We start from the raw sequence: 19,383 nt of genomic DNA, 5'->3' as shown, positions 1-19,383 counted from the left end.
CAAATCATATATTTGAACTGGATGAAAATTTATAAAACTAAGAAATAGCTGAATTCATGAAAATACTGACAATCAGAATAAACAAAAAAAATTGGCTATGGGACTGAATGAACTGAAAATAATTGGGTTTTTTACTTTAAAATATTGCTGATTTTTAAATCTTTTTGTTTTCCAAATATAAGGAAAACTAAAGGCAGACATTCTACATTATTATCAATGGCTCATTAACAAGGTTATAGGAACTAATAAATCAATAACATTTATTTCACAGTACTCCCAGGAAACAAAGACTTCGAAAACCACAACTTACAACCAGAAGATTTTTGTCCACTGAAAAAGACATTAATTAAAGACTCTCTCCAAAAATATTAAAAGGGACCCTACCTTATCAGATGCCTAACCTCAAATGGACATCTGCCCCTATCTCTGACAATTGCTTCATCTACAGTGGAAATCAAAGACTTTTCAAGGATAAAAAGCCACCAACCACAGAGGCAGACAGCTTTCCCAAGACGTCAACAAGGTCTATATCCTCACAAGTCACTGCTACTCAAACTTTGTTCTTATGTCACCTTAATGTTATTGATTAAATGTACATAATTTTTATTTTGTTATTATCCTCCTTATGGTTTCCTAATGGAAACCATACCTGTCTGCCCAGACCTCCTCCCTTATTAAAAATGAAAAATTTAACTTGAATAGTTACTAACCTTTCCCACCTACTAGACAATGATATTCTAATGATCAATTTTAATAATAAAATAATAAAAAGTCTTAATTCACCTGGACAAACATAAATTACAAGTGACAGTGAATAAAAACATATAATTATCTTAATAAAAATTATAATAATACATATAAAGGGTTTTTCGGTTGGCTGTGATGCTTATTCCCCTCAGACCCTTCCTTATCTAATATTAGAAATTTTCTGTTCCTAATCAGTTACTGGTTTAGTACTATTGCTTTTATTCCTGGTATATAAATATTACTAGAGACAAAAAATAAAACATAAACAACAAAATAACTCAAATCATAATAACTCAAAAATTAGAAATAATCCAAAATATTTTTAATGAGGACATATAGGATCTGACTGCCTCCCATTCACTTGCCTTTTTATTTTTAATAATAATAATAATAATTCGACCTTGAATGCCATCTAAGGTTATGGTCTTGCCGCATCTCCAATGGTCCATTATTCAGCAAGTCAAACACTAACACTGAGACTTCCTAGGAATAAGCCTTTCTAGCACCATGGGACCCCGTTATCCAACCAAAAGGTTGGTCGTCAGTGCATCATTTGGATTGATTTATGACCAAAAGGGGAATTTGTGGACGAAAAGGGGCCACATGCTAACCTGACTAGCTCAGGGAAGGCTTGCACGGCGGCCTTGCAAACTCAGAGACCTAAAGTAACCACAAAAGATGGTATGAAATTAAAACTTTTTAACTGAAAGCAGTTTATGGTGGGTAGTCATGTGCTGGGCCCACATCTTCCCTGGTGAAGGTTGATCTTTACTTCAACTGAGCTTGTCTATTCTTTTTGCATCTACAATAACATATCTTTGGAATGTCAAAGTAATTTTCCTTTCTCCAGACCCCTCAAAGTGCAGGCACCACTCTGAAGAGACCACAAAGCCCCTCATTGTTATTGAGTTAATTGTTGACTTAACTATCCTACACACTCCTATGTAAAAAAAGTATGTCTATCACCCAGCCAGGTGTGGCTCAGCGGTAGAGCATCAACCTATAATCCAAGAAATCAAGGTTTGATTCCTAGTCAGGACACAAGCCCAGGTTGCGGACTCAATCCCGGGTCAGGGGAGTGCAGGAGGCAGCCAATCAATGATGACTCTCTCATTGATGTTTCTATCTCTCTCTCCCTTTTCCTTCCTCTCTCTGAAATCAATAAAGATATGTTAAAAATAAAAGTATGTGTCTATCATTTTACTTTTTATCCAACCCAGAGGTTTCCCCACTTTACTTCCTCCCACCTCCCTAATCTATCACTAATGGATTCCATGTAACCCACATGCGTCTCTTCTTTTGATTGTAAGGTATAAAATAAGGTGCAAAACTGCCATTATCAGGAGCATTATCTCAATTCATTAAAATTTTGCTTCCCAGAAACTGTTGACAGTTTGGCTCAAATAAACTCACAAAAATTCTTCCCAGGCTTGAATATTTCTTATCTTGACATTTATATAAGAAATATATTTCCATATTATACAAACAAAAGTGACATTTACTTTCTGTTGCTTGTAACTTTGTTACTTTTTACTTTACATATTTTTGAAGCTATGTAATCAGGTGGATGTAAGTTAAGAAATTTTATCTTTTTAATAAATTTTCTTTTATGATTAGAAAGTGGCCTTCTTTATTTGAAATACTACTTGATATCTATTTTGCCTGATTATAATACAAATAAACCATCTTTCTCTTAGTTTTACTGGTCATTGGTATGTTTTACCTTCACTTAATTTTTATCCATTCTGTCACATGCTACTGTGCCTGCTTTATGACATGCAAAGTGCTGAAGCATGTTTATAATGCCTGCATTAGACTGTCTGGGCTACCATAACAATCATTAATGCCACAGACTAGGTGTATTAATAACAAAAATTTATTTCTCACACTTCTGGAGGCTGGAAGCCCAAAATCAAGGTGTCAGCAGGTTTGGTTCCTTCTGAGGACTCCTTCCTTGGATTGAAGATGGCCACCCTCTTGAAGCTTCTTTACATGGTCATTCCTCTGTGTGTGCATACCACTGGTGGCTCTCTGTGTTCATTGCTGCTTAGTTGTGGACAAATCAGAGCTGCTTGTCTAGTCTGTTCTTTCGCACCAGTTTAGCAAGGTTTAGGATGTGGCTGTGTTCATTGGGTCTTCCATACAACAGACATGGGTGTGTGGACAACCATGTTTCTTAAGCTCATTTTTAATACCCCCAGAGAGTGAACATTCATGGGTCTGGTTCCTGATCTGTGAAATGTGGAATAGAGAATATGTTTTTTTCAGGCAGTTTTGGGGGAATGACTGTCTTAGGTCCATTCTTTTACTCAATCAGTGATAATTTTACAGATTTTTTTGATGTATGATCAGCATGCAATTAGCTATATATATTTAAATTGTGTAACTTGTTATGACATATGCAAACACCCATTATATTATAACCACTATAAGGATAATGAGCATATCAACTAACTACCCCCAAACTTCCTCATTCCCCTAATTCCTCACACTCCCTCTCACATCCCCTCCACCATCTCCAGACAACCACTGATTTGCTTTCTGTTGCTATAAATCAGTATGCATGTTCTAGAGTTTTATATAAATGGAAGACAACAGTTCATGCTTTTTTCTTCCAGATTCTTTGATTCTGCATAATATTTTGAGATTCATCCATGTTGTTAAGCTTATCAATAGTTTGTTCTTTTTATTACAGAGTAGCACTCTATAATTCCTTTTTCCATTCACAAAGTGGTAGATGTTTAGTTGTTTCCTGTTTGGAGCTATTATGAATAAAGCTGCTACCAAGCTCATGTACAAGTCCTTGGGTGAACACATGCTTTCATTTCTCTTGGATAATCATCTAGGACTTGAAAGGATAGATTATATGGTAAACATAAGGTTAACTTTCTAAAAAGTCCCACACTGTTTTTCAAAGTGGTTGTATGATTTTACATTCTCATCCAACCAATTATTATTGAGGCTCTACTATGTTCCAGGCACTCTTCTAGATGCTGGGATATAGCATTGAACAAAGCAGACAAAGAGGCAAGTCCTCATTCAGAAGAGCTTGCGGAGGTCCCAAGGTTGGTCTCTGGGAAGAAATCTCTGAGATCGAATATTGTATACTGGATGTATATTACAGAGTTCCATAGGGATGAACACCTGTAGAATGGAGGAGAGACAAGTAGGTTTAGGCCAAGGGAAAAGTTAGTCTTTAATGCAGGCCTAGTGGTAGCTTTTGACCACCCTCTGTGGAGTTGTGGAGCTAAAATGTGCCACCAGATTTGCCAAGCATTTGGCTTAAGGGCCTGGGTCTTTATGTACTACCTCCATCAATGACAAAAACTACAGGAGAGCATGACTATGGGTGAGACAGCTCTCTGCAGCAGTAGCTACCCCTGAAACCACTGACAGCTGAAGGCTATCTGCTGATATCAATGACAGCCGGGTGGGCAACTAGTCTTTCCTTGAAGAGGACATCTAGACAGCATGACTCTGTGTTCATCACAGTCTACATTTTGTTCTGATTGGATCTACTTCTCCATATACGTCCAGGGAGCAAATTCTCTAGGATCCAGGGGGTCTGTATTACATCAGGAAACTTAGAAGATGAAAGTGCCAGCCCATAACGCTGCAGCTGGTCTTGCAGCCACAACTAATACTTGTCTCTTTCTTCCACTATCCATTCTAGATGCCCTTCATCTTCAACTCCTAAGCCTGATGGTCATAATAGGTTACGAGTGGCATTATCTATAGTCTCATCCCTGGTCACCTTAACCTCCCATGGATTGGGTTTCTCCCTTGACCTTTTGTTGTCAAATCTGGGTAGGGGTGTACCAAAAGGCACTCAAAGGATCAATTTGGAGTGAATTTTTTTTCTCCCTGTCCTCAATGTGTAATATCATCCGTTCCCTCTCCTGATGATCAGAGTCCATTACCTCTGCCAGGATGCTATCTCTTATTTCTAAAGGATGGTTGGTGGTTGATGAAGAACGAAGTGCAAAAGTGGCATTTGTAGCTTATAATTTAATATCCCAGAGTTCTAGGAACAGTGCACCCCAATATTTCCAACCTGGGCAAATGGAATGATGGCACATGTGGTCACTCCTGCTTACACCCTTATTTCTCAGACTCATGTATTATTCCCTTTGAGAACCAGAACCATACAAAAGTCTTTTACTCATGGTGTATACTGAGTCCTAGAGGATGACTTGCAATGCTACTAAAATATTGCCTCCAAACAGAACTACAACTGGGCCTTCAGGAGTCCATTACAATCCTGTCTTAGGCAGCAGTTTCTGGGTGGTACAAAATGCTATTTGACCACTGGATTCTGTGGTTATGGGTTCATTTCCACACATTGTTGCTGTAAAGCAGGTCTCCTCATCTGATATGATGTTTTTTGGGAATCCTCTGACAGTGAGTCAAACACTCTGTACGCTCTCAGATAAAGGTCATGACTGAGGCCTTGCAGGCAAACAATTACCTGGAGTATGCGTATATTCCTCTCAAAAGATTGACCTTATCAGGGTGAAAAAGCCCAATCTATTCAATTAGTCCCCATATTTGGTGCTCAACATTAGTTTCTGTTGCTTAAATGTTGGCAATTCAACAGCAGCGAAGTTATATCCACTTAGATAACTCAAGGCTCATACTGTTAGGTCCAGACATAGCCTCCATCTCTCCTACATGGCCACTTTGTACATGTTCCCATCAATATGGATAAGTACAGATATAAAAGTGTATAGCCCAAGGACTTTGTGTAAACCCCTTCCAACAATCTGTAGATGAGCTCACGCTCCCAATAAAATTCTCTCTTTCCCTGGATTGAAACCAATGTGACATGCTTCCTGATGGGGCTTGCCACCATGAAGTGATTTAAGTTACCTTACAGGAAGGACATCTCTCTTGTCAGGTTGAAAAATAATTAGAGGAATTGAGAGGCAATTGAGTATATGCTTTGCTAGTACCCCTTTATCCTAAAGTTCTCTATCCTCTAATGAGGCAGTAGACAGTAAATCTTATACATGATGCCATGTGCATATGTTAGTAGAATGTTGGCTTTCTTTATATCCCAAAAACATCTCTCCAGGGAAATGTATGTGCACTTTATTCACATTCCAAACATAATTCCAAATATTTTAAGCCAAAGTGGTGAATAATTACAGGTACTTCAGATTGGTCAGATAGTTTGGGACCAGAAAGTTTTGTAGTTCCTTGGTCTGACTTCTCACTTGACCTTCTATATTGATGGCAGGCCTCTTGTCCCAAATACATTTGTATTAGAACTAGGCATTTCCCAATGGATATCCCCACCAAAGCCGAAACCTCCAAGAACTGTTCCAAACCTTGAAATGTATCTTTTACTTCTTTATATCTTTCTCTAACTCCTGTATATGCATATCCTTTTCTCTAGTGACATGATGAGCTTCATGAAGAATTCTGACAGGGATCTTAAAAGTTTTCATAACAATGTTCCATATGTTGATTGTAGTGGTTATATGTGTAAATGCATTTATCAAAACATCAAATTATAGACCTAAAATAGATGCATTATGGAACGTAAATTGTAGCTTAGTAAAGCTGATTATTAAGAGACTTTGCATACCTTCCAAACTCTAGAGCTATGATCTGCTCTTATGTGTATTTTTCTGTTAAAATATTCTGTTAAGCTGTACAGTGTTTTTGTTTGTGTTTGTTTTGTTTTTGCTATAACAAAGAATATTTTCAGCATCTCCAGAGATATGTATCCAACCACATGGCCCCACCAAGATTTTTCATAGGCTCCACAAACAACATGACCAAAAGAGAACTGTCAATTTCCTGGCATTGACCCAAACTAGCTCTCCATTCACTTCCCCATCTAATCAAACCACCCTCAACCCGCAGCAAAGATCCACGTTTCAAGAGACACTCATGATTCCTTTCTATTGTTCACCACAAATATGGACTTTGTCAGCAGGTTCAGTACTTCAAGGGCACATCTCACTTCAAACCACTCTCACCCATTCCATGGGTAAGATCCTGCTCCATGCCACAGTAACCTCTACACTCATGTCTATGGTAGACTCCTAACTTATCTCCTTGCACTTCATATTTCAATCTGTTCTCTAAAGAAGTCATTGAAAGTGAGTATTAATAAAGTAAATTATAATAACATACTTTTCTTTCTTAAAGCATTGCAATGGCTCCATCCTAATAAGAACAAAACCCAGAGTCCTTACCATGACCCACAGGCCCTCTGTGATCTGGTCCCTCCTACCACTATAACCTCATTATCTAACAATGTGCTCCCAGTGCACATTGGCATCCAACCTGCTTCCTAAACATGCCAGGCTTGTTCATACCTTAGGGTCCTTCTTCTTGATGTTCTCTCTGCCTAAAGAGCTCGGCGTCTATATCTCTACTCTGCTGACTACTTCTTTCTAATTATCAGATCAGAAAAACTTCTTCAGAAACTCTTCCCTGCCCTCCCCACCCTAGGCATTCTGTATCAAATTTCTCCATAATATTTTCTTAGTAGCACCTAACTCTTGAGTGTTATTAATTCTTCTAAAATGTAAGCTCTGTGTGAACCAGGATCTTGTCAGTCAGGTTCTGTGCTTTATCTCCAGTGCCTATCACTGCCTCTCATATCATTGGTAACCAATAACTATGTGTTGAATGAATGAGTGAATGAATGACATAGATTAAACATATGTATGCTAAACTGTGATGAACCAGTCATAGTCTGGGGAAGGGGATTTGGAAGGATGGTGAAATGAGCTGGGGTATCACTGAAGCAGCAGTTTTGTTTGAACCCATGAAAATTGTGGGTGGAAAACTGGGTAGAAAGGACATGATAACTGAGGGTGTGCTTCTAGCTGCCTTGGGTGTACAAGTGTAGCATATATTCTATACTAATTCTCCTTCCTTCTTAATAAGAGAATCCCAAATTTATTTGGGACAATAAAGTTTCCAGTAGAACTCCACACCTCCTTGCAGCTAGGTGTGGCCACATGACCAACTTTGCCCAATTTGCTGATTGCAGAAGTGTCATGCGGTAGTTCAAGGAAGGCAAGTAAAAGGGAGCTAAATTTCTCAGACCAATGTGTTTCTCACACCATTGCTTGTGGACTGAATTGTGTCCCACCCAAATTCATATGTCGAAGCTCTAACCTCCCGTGCCTTGGAATGTGTCTGTGTGAAGATAAGGCCTTTAAAGAGGTGATTAAAAGGAGGCCATTAGGCCGGGCCCTAATCTCATCTGATTGGTGTCCTTTTAAGAGGAATTTAGCACACAAAGAAATGCCAGGAATGCATATGCCCAGAGGGATGACCATGTGAAGAAGATGTAAGAGGGCAGCCATCTGCAAGCCAAGGAGGGAGGCCTCAGAAGAAACCAAATCAGCAGACACCTGGATCTCAGACATCCAACCTCCAGAACGATGAGAAATAAATTTCTGTTGTTTAAGCCACTCAGTCTGTGCTGTCTTGTTATGGCAGACCCAGAAAACTAATACAGTATCAGGGATGGTTTTCAATTTTGACAGCTAATTGCAATCAACTGAGGAATGTTAAATATACTGACTACTGGACTTACCCCTAGAGATTCTGATTCAATTGGTTGAGTCTGGGCATTAGAAAGGATTCTAATGGATATCCAGTGTTGCAACCCACATGTCTAGGAGAATAGTTTTCTGGATCCTATAGAGCTGGATTTGAGTGATGAATCTGGCATCGCTTGCAAGATACTTTTCCTCCATGTCTTGCTCCTTTCATTGTTTTTTCCCCCAATACACATTCCCTTATTTTTCTGCTCTATCTAGGTCCCCATAGATGGAACCAGAGATTCCCCTCATATTAGACCTCTTCCACATCCAAGATAAATCCTAATTCGAGACATGTTAAGCTCCACTTTTGCCTTCCCAGCTAAGAAAAGTGAGTCTCAAAAGGCCTCACACTCTTATTCTGCCTGTTAGCCTGAGCCAGCACAGCTCTCTAGAGCTACATCTGGCCACTTAATCCAATTTAAAATGGACCAAAAAACATGAGCCAACAACATACTGATGGTAAATAGGTACTTGAAAAGATATTCAACATCTTTAGCCATCATGGAAATTCAAATTAAAAACACAAAAAAACATTAAAGACACCTATCAGAATGGTTGAAACAATATGGACACCACCAAATATAGGCAAAGCTATGGATAGAATGTGAGTCACTCTTACATTGCTAGTGGGAATGCAAAATGGTATGGCACTCTACAAAACAATTTGGCAGTTTCTTTCAAAACTAAACATGCAATTACCATATTATACACCAATCACACAAAGTAAATTTACCCAGAGAAATGAAAATTTGTGTTCATGCAAAAACCTGTACATGAATGTTCCTAAAAAATTTATTCATAATAGTTAAAAAGTGAAAACAGCTCAGATGGCCTTCGACAGGTAAATGGTTAAACAAACCAGGGTACATGCATACCATGGTATACTACTCAGCAATAAAAAGGAACAAACTATTGATACACTTAACTTGGATGGCTCTCAGGGGAGTTATGCTGAGTGAAAGAAATCCTTTCCAAAAGGTTGCACACTAGAAGATTCCATTTATGTGATATTTTAAAAATTACAAGTGTGAAAGAGGTTAGGATGTGGAGCTAGGGAGATGTGCTCTGGTATAAAGGGTAGCACAAGGGAAATTTGTGGTGATGGAACAGTTTTGTATTTTGTTTGTGGTGAGATTTATACAGAATCTACATGGCTGGTAAAAGTACATGTAAAACTGGTGAAATCTCAGTAAGCTCTGTGGACTATACCAAGAGCCATTTCCTGGTTCGATATTGTACTATACTAATGCAAGATGTTGTCATTGGGAGGTGCGTGGAGGGTATATATGACCTCCTTGCACAACTTTTGAAACTTCTTTTAAATCAATAAATATTTTAAATTAAGAAGGTAAAAAACAACACAAGATTTGTGGTAAAAAATATTTAGGTACACAACACTCAAAAACTTCATCAGTGACACTAGAAACAAGACAAGAATCTAATAAAAAGGTTAGCATGGTTTTAGACCAGTGAAATGATTAAGAAATCCATAAATACTACAATGAATATGGCACTCTACTTGATAAAAGTGTTAAGTTTGTTTATAGAAGTGAGTGTCACAGCTTGTGAGTTACTCTAAGGTGATGGAGAGATTATCAGGGTACAGGGAGCAAAGCTTGGATTTTAAGGTAGTCCAGGAATGGAGTCCCTACTCTATAATTTTCAAGCACTGTGAAGGCCTGATATAAATGCTAGAGACTGTCATGAATGAAGGGGAAGACTGGACCTTCTGGTCTTAGCCCCGTTGGCTCATGGTTGGGACAGAGGAAGAGCAATTGAAGACACAAAACATACAATGTGCAGCATAACTCTTTAATATGAAAATAAACAAGGATCATGAATGGGCAAAGTACAAACAACTGGCAGGCTTCAAGGTAAACTTTGGCTTCCTGGTCAGTCAGGCTCCAATCTTAGCCATGGATGTAGCCTCAAGTTGGAAGAGAGATACAGCAAATATGATGAGGGTGAAAAATAGAACACCTAAGGGCTCCTTTCTCGGGCTTTGTTTACAAGACCCCAGGTCACTAAATGAAGGCCTCCTCTGGGATCTTGCCCTTCATCTACAGAAAGTCAAGAGAGAGCATTGGGAAGACAGTAGAGCAAGCAGTGCTGAGATTCATCCCCAGGCCACCTGACTTCTGTCCACCTAGCCTTGCTGAAAACCTGAGGACCAGTGTCCTTTCATCTCTGAATTCTCAGACTTCACTTTTTAATGAGTAAAGAATTTCAAGTTCTGGTATCATTTCGTCATTGTACTAAAAGCACCTGTGGTGGAGGAGGACCCATGACCTCTCTGAAGACCAAAGTGGAGACACTTTGACCACACAATGTCACTGCTAAATCTAGGCCACAGAAAGAGCTTCCAAATTTGCCAAGATGTATGCACTGGAATGACCAAGTGGCACTGCATGTAATGCTGAAAAAGCAATGAAAAGACAAATATCTATCAATAATAGCTTATGGCCTAATGGAATTCAACTGCTTAATATACAGACCTTAGCAGGAATAAGGTAGCTTAACATACTTAGAGTAAACTACGCTGGAGCTAATAATAAACAAAGGAAGTATCAAATAGTATGTACAGTACGAAAATTGGGTCTTACAATATATTTCAAATGTATTGGCATAAAATTAAGGTATTTTCACATGTGAACTTAATAAATAGATCTAAAATAATTACCTGCAAGTTCTCACTATTCAATCCTCCCAGCTCCCTCCTATCCCCATGCACACCCATCACTCACTTCTGAGACCACTAGAGGCTCATCTGCGACAGGCTGAAGGAAACCTGCACCATTTCCTGCTGCTCCTGAGAGAGGGTGGGCACTTGGGTGGAAAATTCACTCTGAGTCTCACTGGGGGTGGCATCCCTCAAACACAGCTCATCATTCACAATGAACATACTGGAAGGAAAATGAGCCCTCAGAAAACTGATGGATAGACAACCCCACACCCACAACAATGATCCTGCTTACACTGCCACTCAGCAAACAGATTCTTCCAACACCCCTTCTGTACCTGAGCCCCAGATTCCTTGACTGGTAGCTCTGCCACTCCCACAGACTCCACCCTTGGAGAGACCGTCTACCAGCTTCCCTAGATTTGTACCTCAAACCCGCTTGCATTTACTCTATGAAACAGCCCAAGGGAGAGGGCAGTCTAATCCCATTTTCAGAGGAAAACATAGTGTCACAAAGAGGTCATGTTATTTCATTAAGAAATAAACCTAGTGAGAATTTGGGTCATGAAGAGGACCTAAAAGAAACCTGGAACACTTTCAATGTTCTAAACCCAGAGCTCATGTTCTTAACCCCTATGCAGGACTGTTTCTTGGATCAACCTGCTGGTTTCCCACAACACACTGAGAAAACCCCGAGGACATGCACTGCCACATTCCCACAGCCCTGAGCCCAGGCTGAGTTGGATGTTCCCACCCAGAGCGCAGCACTCACCTGGAATTGCTGGTAAAGGTAGCGATGAAGGTCCGGGTGAAGGCACGCACAGAACCCTGAGACCTTCCTTCCACTTCAACAACAACAAATACCACGTTGTAATCCCACATGCTTCACTCACTCACACAGCGTTCCCCAGTCAGGGTGGGACTCAATACTCATGCCAAGGGGACAACTGTTCCCTGGGAGTCAAGGTGTCGGGACTGGGGAGGGCAACCATAGGAGCAATCTGCTGCCACTGACAAGGACCCTACGATGTGCTGGGCCTTGGGACAACCACTTCACAAGTTCATTTGATTCATTTTTTGCAGCTACCCAAGAGGTGAGCATTATTTAGCAAATAAGAAATATGAGAAGTTAGATAATGGGCCCAGGTTCTCATATACAAGATCTGAGATGACAACCATCAAACCTCCCAGCCTCTGTCCCCAACGCCCTAGCTGTGCAGGGCTGACAAGCATAGATGCAGGTCAGACCAGGATGGTTTGGGGGCACACTGGAGGCAGGAGAACACAGAGGAAATAGTAAGGAAAGGGAAGAGATCGGGGAAGCTGAAAGTTCTGAAAGGGAGCCCAGCCAGGAGGAGGGAGCAGTGGGATACCTGGGGAGGAGAGTCTATACACACTCACCTTCCTTGAATATCCCATTGACACAGAAGAAGAGCAAGCTTTTCTGAACAAAAAAAGACGACAGGTGCTCAGTCTCTACCTACACCTACAGCCACCTGTCTTTCTGGGCCCTACTCCAGGGAGGAAGTGGGTGCTCACCGACTGGAACCACATGTCCACCACAAAGGAGCTGAGGTCATGCTGTGTTTTGGGAAACACACAGAGGGAGCTCACAATGTTATGATTTGTACGTTTCAGCAGCTGAAAACGCAGGTCTGTGGAGGAAGGACAGCAAAGGTGAGGGTTGCCTCACCCTGGGCCCTATGACTGACCCTTCTTGCCCCTTTTCCCTGCCATATCTTTCCCATGCCACACGCACTGGGATCCTTGAGGTTCTTCATATTCCTGTTATCCTTGAAGTACTCAAACAAGCTGCTTCTAGGAGAAAAGAAAAAAAACAAACAATAGATGTGGTGGTCCAGCCAGTGTGGTTGTTTCCGTGAGCTGACCAGTTTCTGCTGGGGAGACACAGGCTCCAGAATCAGAGTCTGAGCTGTGATACTCACGGGCCTGCATCATCCGGAATGAAGGGTATGGTCAGGGAGAAGCAGGCCTCATCGTGATAAGCACCGAGGAGACTCTGTCTGTCTGTAGAGTCATAGATCAAGTAGTATCTGTGAGGAGACAATGAAGGCAGTCTATCTCTATGGACTGGACCTCAAAAGAGACTTGAGAAGTCTCAGGAGCATACCAGTGCTTGGGAGGCCCGGACTGTCCCAACGCCTCCCCATCCTGGTGGTCCCAGAGGTACTTACTGCTGCAGGAAATGCTGAACTTGAGTCTTCAGAACCTCAGAACCTTCACAGCTTTCCTGGAATCAAAGACATTTGAGACCATGTGGCTGATAAAACCTCCCTTACAATAGCCCAAGTATTGACCTTTCTTCCTCACCTTTATTAAGGGCTTTATTAAGTAGGGTCTGTCAATGTCAACAGTAATTGGTGGGGGTAAATCCTGGCCATCCTGGAGAAAGGAGAAATAAGTTAGCAGTATAGACCAGGGAGGTGGTCCTGGATGACTAGGGGAAAGTTTGGGTCCAGGAGATGGTGAAAGTCAGAGTTCAAGGGTGAAAGCCCCCTGGAAATTCCATGGGCTAGATTCCAGTGGGTGTCTGCATCTTGAGGTCCTGGAAGTCTCTATTGATTTTTCTTATTGTTGACTCTATTACAGGTATCCCCCATTTTCCCCACCTTTGTCTCCCTCTACCCTGTTCCAGTTATCACTAGGCCTTCACCACATTATTGTCCACATCCATGAATTATGCATACTGTTTGATGCAACTTTTGTGTATGTGTTTCTGTTTCTCTTTCCCTCCCTCCTTCTCTCCCTGTCTTTCTGTGTCTATGTGTGTGTGTGTACATTTTAAGAGATGTTATATTCATGTCTTTTTCAGAAGACCATGTCCTCCCAAATGAATAAGGCTCTGATGCAAACATGTCACCTTGGCAAGACACAAAGGGCTTGAGGGCAGGTGTGGAGATCATCAATGTTAGTAAGAGACAGTGATGAATATAGGTACTTACCAAGCGTGACAACTCGGGGAAACATTTCCTGATGACACTGTCCAAATTCGAAAATAGAAAGAAGTGGTTGCTAGTTTAGGTTGCAATGCTTCCATTTACTTAAAACACTGATGGCATAAACAGAGACATGTGTTCTGCCCACCTAGCAGCCCCCTTTGCCTTACTCAGCCTCTGATTTCAAGAATTCTATGTCCAATTTGCTCCTCACCACTGACCATCTGCCAAATGGAATCTCTGAAACGCAACCTCCTCATCTCTCTCCACACCTCCACATTCATATTACCTCCCTTCTTCCCTCCCTGACCTTTTCCCTCCCTCTCTCTCCTCCCTCTCCCTCCTCCTGGTTAGCTTCCTCCTAGAGGGCCCTGACTCCTTCTCCAGACACAACATACGGATCCCAGACTGCCGGGCTTCTTCCCCCTCCCTGCCTCCCTTCCTTCCTCCAGGTCTCCACTGATATCTCCAAAGAGAAGAGGAAATGGGGTGGGGGCCCAGGGCTCTGTTACCTCACTGGGGGTCCAACATCCTGTCAGGAACCGGACATGCCCCAGGGATGGTTCGGAACACTTGGGCAGGGAGTTGAGTGAGGGATTAGGAGGCAGGGAGGGAAAGGAAGGGGAATGAAGACAGAAAGATAGTGAAGATAGCAGTGGAGATTAGGAAAACCTAAAAGAGTAGAGACAATGGAGAATGAGAAAAAAATGTAAAGGGGAGGGAAAGCAGCTTTGCCATGGGGATGGGGACCAAACAAGAAAAGAGAAGAGATGGGACATGGCAACAGCCCTTTCCTTCATTTGCTCCTAGCTGGCCCTGGGTCTCCAGGTAGGAATGGAAAACATGTACCTGTTGGCCTAAGGGCCATAGGATGCTGGTTGAGCCTTTGTCACCTGTGAGACTCAATCTGAACTGGGCATGGGAAACACAGCAGCCAGGGGATCAGGAGACCGTCCCCAGAAGTTCTAAGGGTCCTCCCCAGCTCAGCTTGATGTTGGAGGGTCTGTGGTCCCCTCTTATGATCACTGCCTTCTCTCCTCATGGCCCCTATGCATCTGTGCCTGTCTTAGTTGGTTCCTTTTATGAGTAATCCTATCCATTTCAGGTTACCCAGGATCCTCTGAAGGACCAGGCAGATGATATGATGTGTGAAAGAAGGGGCAGTGCCCCTGAGAGGACTGTTCTCCCGTCTACACAAGCCACTCTGCCCTCTTCCTTTCACTGATGCCTATAGAGGCCCTGTGCTCACTGCTGGTGGCTCACTTTGGGTGGCCACTCAGCAATCCCTGGGTTCTACCTAGAATGCCCCATCCCTGGTGTTGCACTAAAGAAACGGATGTCATGATGACAGCTACCTGGGGCCTGGGCCCTTGGCATCGGGCGAGAAAGTCCCCATGTCAACCTGGGACTCTAGGGAAGACCCTTTACAACCAAGGAAAAGAAAGTTCCTCCCAGAACAAGTTAGGGATACTCTGTATCCTCTCAGAAGCAGAAAGGATTGTCTCAGCATGATTCTGAGGTGGAGGATGTTTCTCAGTCCAGATCAGCAGTATCTGCCTCAAGGCTCAACACTCCTGGTCCTGGTTAGCTGGAGAGCCCTGCATCCTGGAGCACATTCTTGGTGGGCATGCTAGAGAAAACTAGATGCATAGTTGGAAACAAGACCCCAGATGATGAGAACAGGTGAGCAGGTCAGAGGAAGGGTAGGAGACATCTCAGCACAGGCAAGGGACACAGAGAAGAAAAGGTGGGGTTTCTAGAACTTTCAGAGGTCCAGGGCTGCCATTTTCTGCGGCAGGCACTATCATGGGTAGTTCGGGCTCCCAGGAGTCAAAGGACCCCAGGAAGATGACAGGGGTTCACACTGACCTTATGTAAGTAGACTCATCTGAGAAGGTATGGCACAAGGGATTATCTTCCAGCCATAGCTCTTCAAGCTTCAGGCCTTTGATCTTGCATAACTCCCAGGTAGAGTTAAGCTGATAAATATGGGGGGGGGGAGAGAGACTGAAAAATAGTCCAAGGGAAAATGGACATCCAAGCCCCTGAACCCACAGCCTCCTGTCTCCCCGACTGGTACCTTCACATACCTCTTGTCATTACTCTGATGACCACTACCACCCACTCTCAACCCAACTTTGATCTGTCCCTCTTCCCACCTCATTTTTGGAGAGGTTCAGAATCTTGACTGCAGGGGCCATCTGTGTAATATCAGACAGGCCATCCAGCTGGCACAGTCTGTTGTTGTGCAAGTTCAAGGACAGCAGCTTTGGGAAAGAAGTTAGAATGATGTTTACTATCTAGGTCACTGAAGACAAATCTGCCCTCCATCCCATCTTTTCCACCCCCTACTATAACACCAGCACTGGGTCTAAAGCCTCACCTCAGGGAAATTCTTTCTGATGATGTGCAGGGTGGCAGCCATGCAGTTTCTTCTATTCAGGATTATATCAACATCATGGCCCACCAAGTCTTCAGAAAGCCGAGAGTAGGCAATTAGAAGACAGCAAGTGGTCTAGGACCAGCACCAAACCCTCCCTTGCCACCATCCCTAAGTCTCCCACCCAGGCAGAACCCTCTGCCTTTATCTGCCCTAGAATTACTACTGTCAACTGTACCTGGGTCATAGCGGAGCAACTGGAGATCAAGAGCTTTCTGAGAGATATCATATCGTTTGCTCATGGCCAGCTGCAGAGGGAGATGGAGAGAGAGCTCTAAGGCTGTCGTTGTGACAGGGAAATCATGGCTGGAGGAGGAACAGGTGAGTCTCAGGGTCAAACATGTAACCTTGAGTCTGCATTACCTTTAGCTTTTCCATTTTTTCTGGCTCCAACTTATCCCGCACAGAGTAAGGTACAGCAGATGTATTGACAAAGAGAGCGATCTGAAGGAAAGAGAGGTGGGGTAAGCACCAGGAACTCTAGTCCTACAGGAAGGTGACCAGTTCTGTCTGTCCTCCTGCCCAGGGACTAAGTACAGATAATGAAATCGACACACACCTTTCGGTTCTCCTTATCACAAATCTTATAGCTGACATCCTTCAATGCAGAGGCAGTGTTAGCATCCTGGACAAAGAACTGGGCCCTGTTTTTCACATAGTGAAACTACAGGGATTGAAGGCAACAACAATAATGTCAGAGGCCAATGACCCCATCTGAGCCAGGTCTCTTCCCCTTCCCTGTGTCCCCTCAACTGGCTTCACCATCCTCTCTTACATCCACTGGAGTGAAGGGGACACTGCAATGGCTCTGGATTGACTCCATTAGCCAATTCCTGTCATACTTTCTTCCACAGGCAACCTAAGGGTGAAATGAAGGGTACTGAAACAGGAGGGACACATGAAAGAAGGTTGGAGAACAGACCCAACACAGTGTTCTTTTCCTACCTTCTAATAAGCTTTAAAGGGCTTCTCAAGAGACCACTGGCATTATTTCTTATGTTTGTGCCAAATACAGAGTTCTTAAATCCATTATCTCTCCATTTAAAGCTCTCCTCCCAAAAATCAACTTAAGGGATTAGACATTTTCTTCCTTTTATAAAATTCCAGGATATCCTATCTAGGACACTACTTGTCCTTCTGAGAAGCTTTCCAGAGACCCGCCCCCGCTCCCCCATCTCCCACACTCAGCTTGAGCCAAACAGACACCAGTGTGGACTTGCTCCATTTCCTTGGCTGTAGTTTCACCTTTCCCTTAGACAGCCTCCTCTGTTTTCCATACAGTCAGCCTGTTTCCTTATATTGCTTCTCTGAATTTGCCCTTAGATGAATGATTAATAAAAGGGGCAGACTGTAAACTGTCCCCAGCAAAGTACCGAGTGTCTCTACATGAGACCAACATAGTCCACCTGAACTTTCTCTCCTGCACATTTCATACTTTTTTTCAGGACACTCACTGTGACCTTGAACCAACTCCCCAGGGATCGATCTTGTATGTTCTCCAGCATTTCACTCCTGAGATGTTTTCTATTACTCCACAGAGTAACATGGAGACCGCCTTCATTATGCCAATGCACTCTCCTCTTCTCATGTCCTATGGTATAGGGAGTGCTGCAGGGGAAAAGTGGAGAGAAAAAGGGTGGCCATGAATGTTAAGAAAGTCTTCTATATATCCTTGCATCTCTGACACCCAGACTACAATTAGGATTGTTCAACCATGATTTCACTTCTAGCATTCTTCAGTTTTCCAGCGAGACAAGAAAAAGCCCATTTGCATGGGCTGCTACATGCAAATCAGGCTTCTGGGTCACTTACTGTCTGACTTGGTACTTCTGCACTCCCCTCATCTCCACGTTTCCATCATCCTTCTGGAGGTGTGAAGGCTGAAGTTCATACCCACCATGTTGACGGCGGGTCCTCTTCCCAAAATTATCCCGAAAAGAACTCCCATCTTTCTTTGTTCCTTGAGGTGAGCTACCACCATCATTGTCCTCTGAAACAAGCAACAAAAATACAAGTTTGGAAACATGTCTGTGGCCACTTACCATGTACCACACCTTAGGCTAACACCATGTGAGGGCAACAAAGTGCCAACCTGCCATAAGAGACCAGTCCCACAAACCCCAAGAAGGAAACACCTCTGCCTGTCCAGATAGTAGAGCCTTATCTGACAGATGGTGCTAACAGGGGAAAAATCATGCAGGGTGAGGAAGGAGGATGGGAGAGGGGAGGAGAAGGAGGTCACTGTGTTGAACCCTTTAAAAATGGATCAGGATTTATAAAGAACAGAGATGTATGCATCCATGGGTTAGAGTGAACTCCAGCCATACATCAGGAAGTCATGTGAATCTTCTCTCTGTCAGGGCTCTCTAACAACCCCACCAATGCATGGGAAGCAACCTCTCTCATGCTTCCCAAACCCAGTCAGCCACCACACTGATTCCACTAACACTCAGCAAGCTGTGCTTTCTTTGCTGCTGCAGTACAAGCTTTAATGTCAGGTGGAACAGAAGTATTAGCCTCCTAAACTGTCTTCCTCCCACCTGCCATGTCCCCAAAAATACTCTATTTGAAACATCCAGAGTGAGCTTTCTCTTTGCCCACTGAAATGCCTTTGAGTTCAGGAGACAGCTCTTTCTAACCTCAGCTCTTTATAACAAGGGTCTGGACAACAAACTGGAATGATGTTTCCATTACCATTTCCAAATATCTAGGGATTCTTCTTTTCTCTTTCTATTATCGATTTCTAATTTGATCCCTCTATGGTCAGAGAACATACTCCATGTGATTTAAATTCTTTTTAAACTTGTGGAGGTTTGTTTGATGGCCCAGGAGATGACCTGTCTTGGTGAATGTTACATAGATACTAGAAAAATATTGTACTCTGCTGCTGTTAAGTGGAGTGTTCTATTTGTCACATAGATCCTGTTAGTTTATTGTGTTATTCAGATCTCCTATATGCTGATTTTCCCTCTAGTAATTCTATCA

The 19,383-nt window shown here is 42.6% G+C and overlaps 1 protein-coding gene across 1 annotated transcript; it reads right to left on the bottom strand.

Moving 5' to 3' along the window:
• Positions 1 to 11,061: 11,061 nt before the first annotated feature.
• On the bottom strand, positions 11,062 to 18,945 carry LOC107524007 (nuclear RNA export factor 2-like). The gene is given in 19 exon segments (XM_087813359.1): positions 11,062 to 11,224; positions 11,774 to 11,846; positions 12,403 to 12,445; positions 12,541 to 12,656; positions 12,761 to 12,819; positions 12,948 to 13,055; positions 13,197 to 13,239; positions 13,308 to 13,404; positions 13,965 to 14,001; positions 15,828 to 15,937; positions 16,118 to 16,225; positions 16,342 to 16,430; positions 16,577 to 16,646; positions 16,762 to 16,842; positions 16,958 to 17,062; positions 17,174 to 17,257; positions 17,853 to 18,006; positions 18,211 to 18,388; positions 18,939 to 18,945. Coding segments are annotated over 19 exon segments (1,725 nt in total).
• Between the last annotated feature and the right edge of the window lie 438 nt (positions 18,946 to 19,383).

Source organism: Miniopterus natalensis, chromosome X (genome assembly GCF_054644295.1).
Source record: "Miniopterus natalensis isolate mMinNat1 chromosome X, mMinNat1.hap1, whole genome shotgun sequence".
NCBI lineage: Eukaryota > Metazoa > Chordata > Mammalia > Chiroptera > Miniopteridae > Miniopterus > Miniopterus natalensis.
Note: the sequence above shows the minus strand (reverse complement) of the source record. Positions and strands in the feature narration are given on the sequence as shown.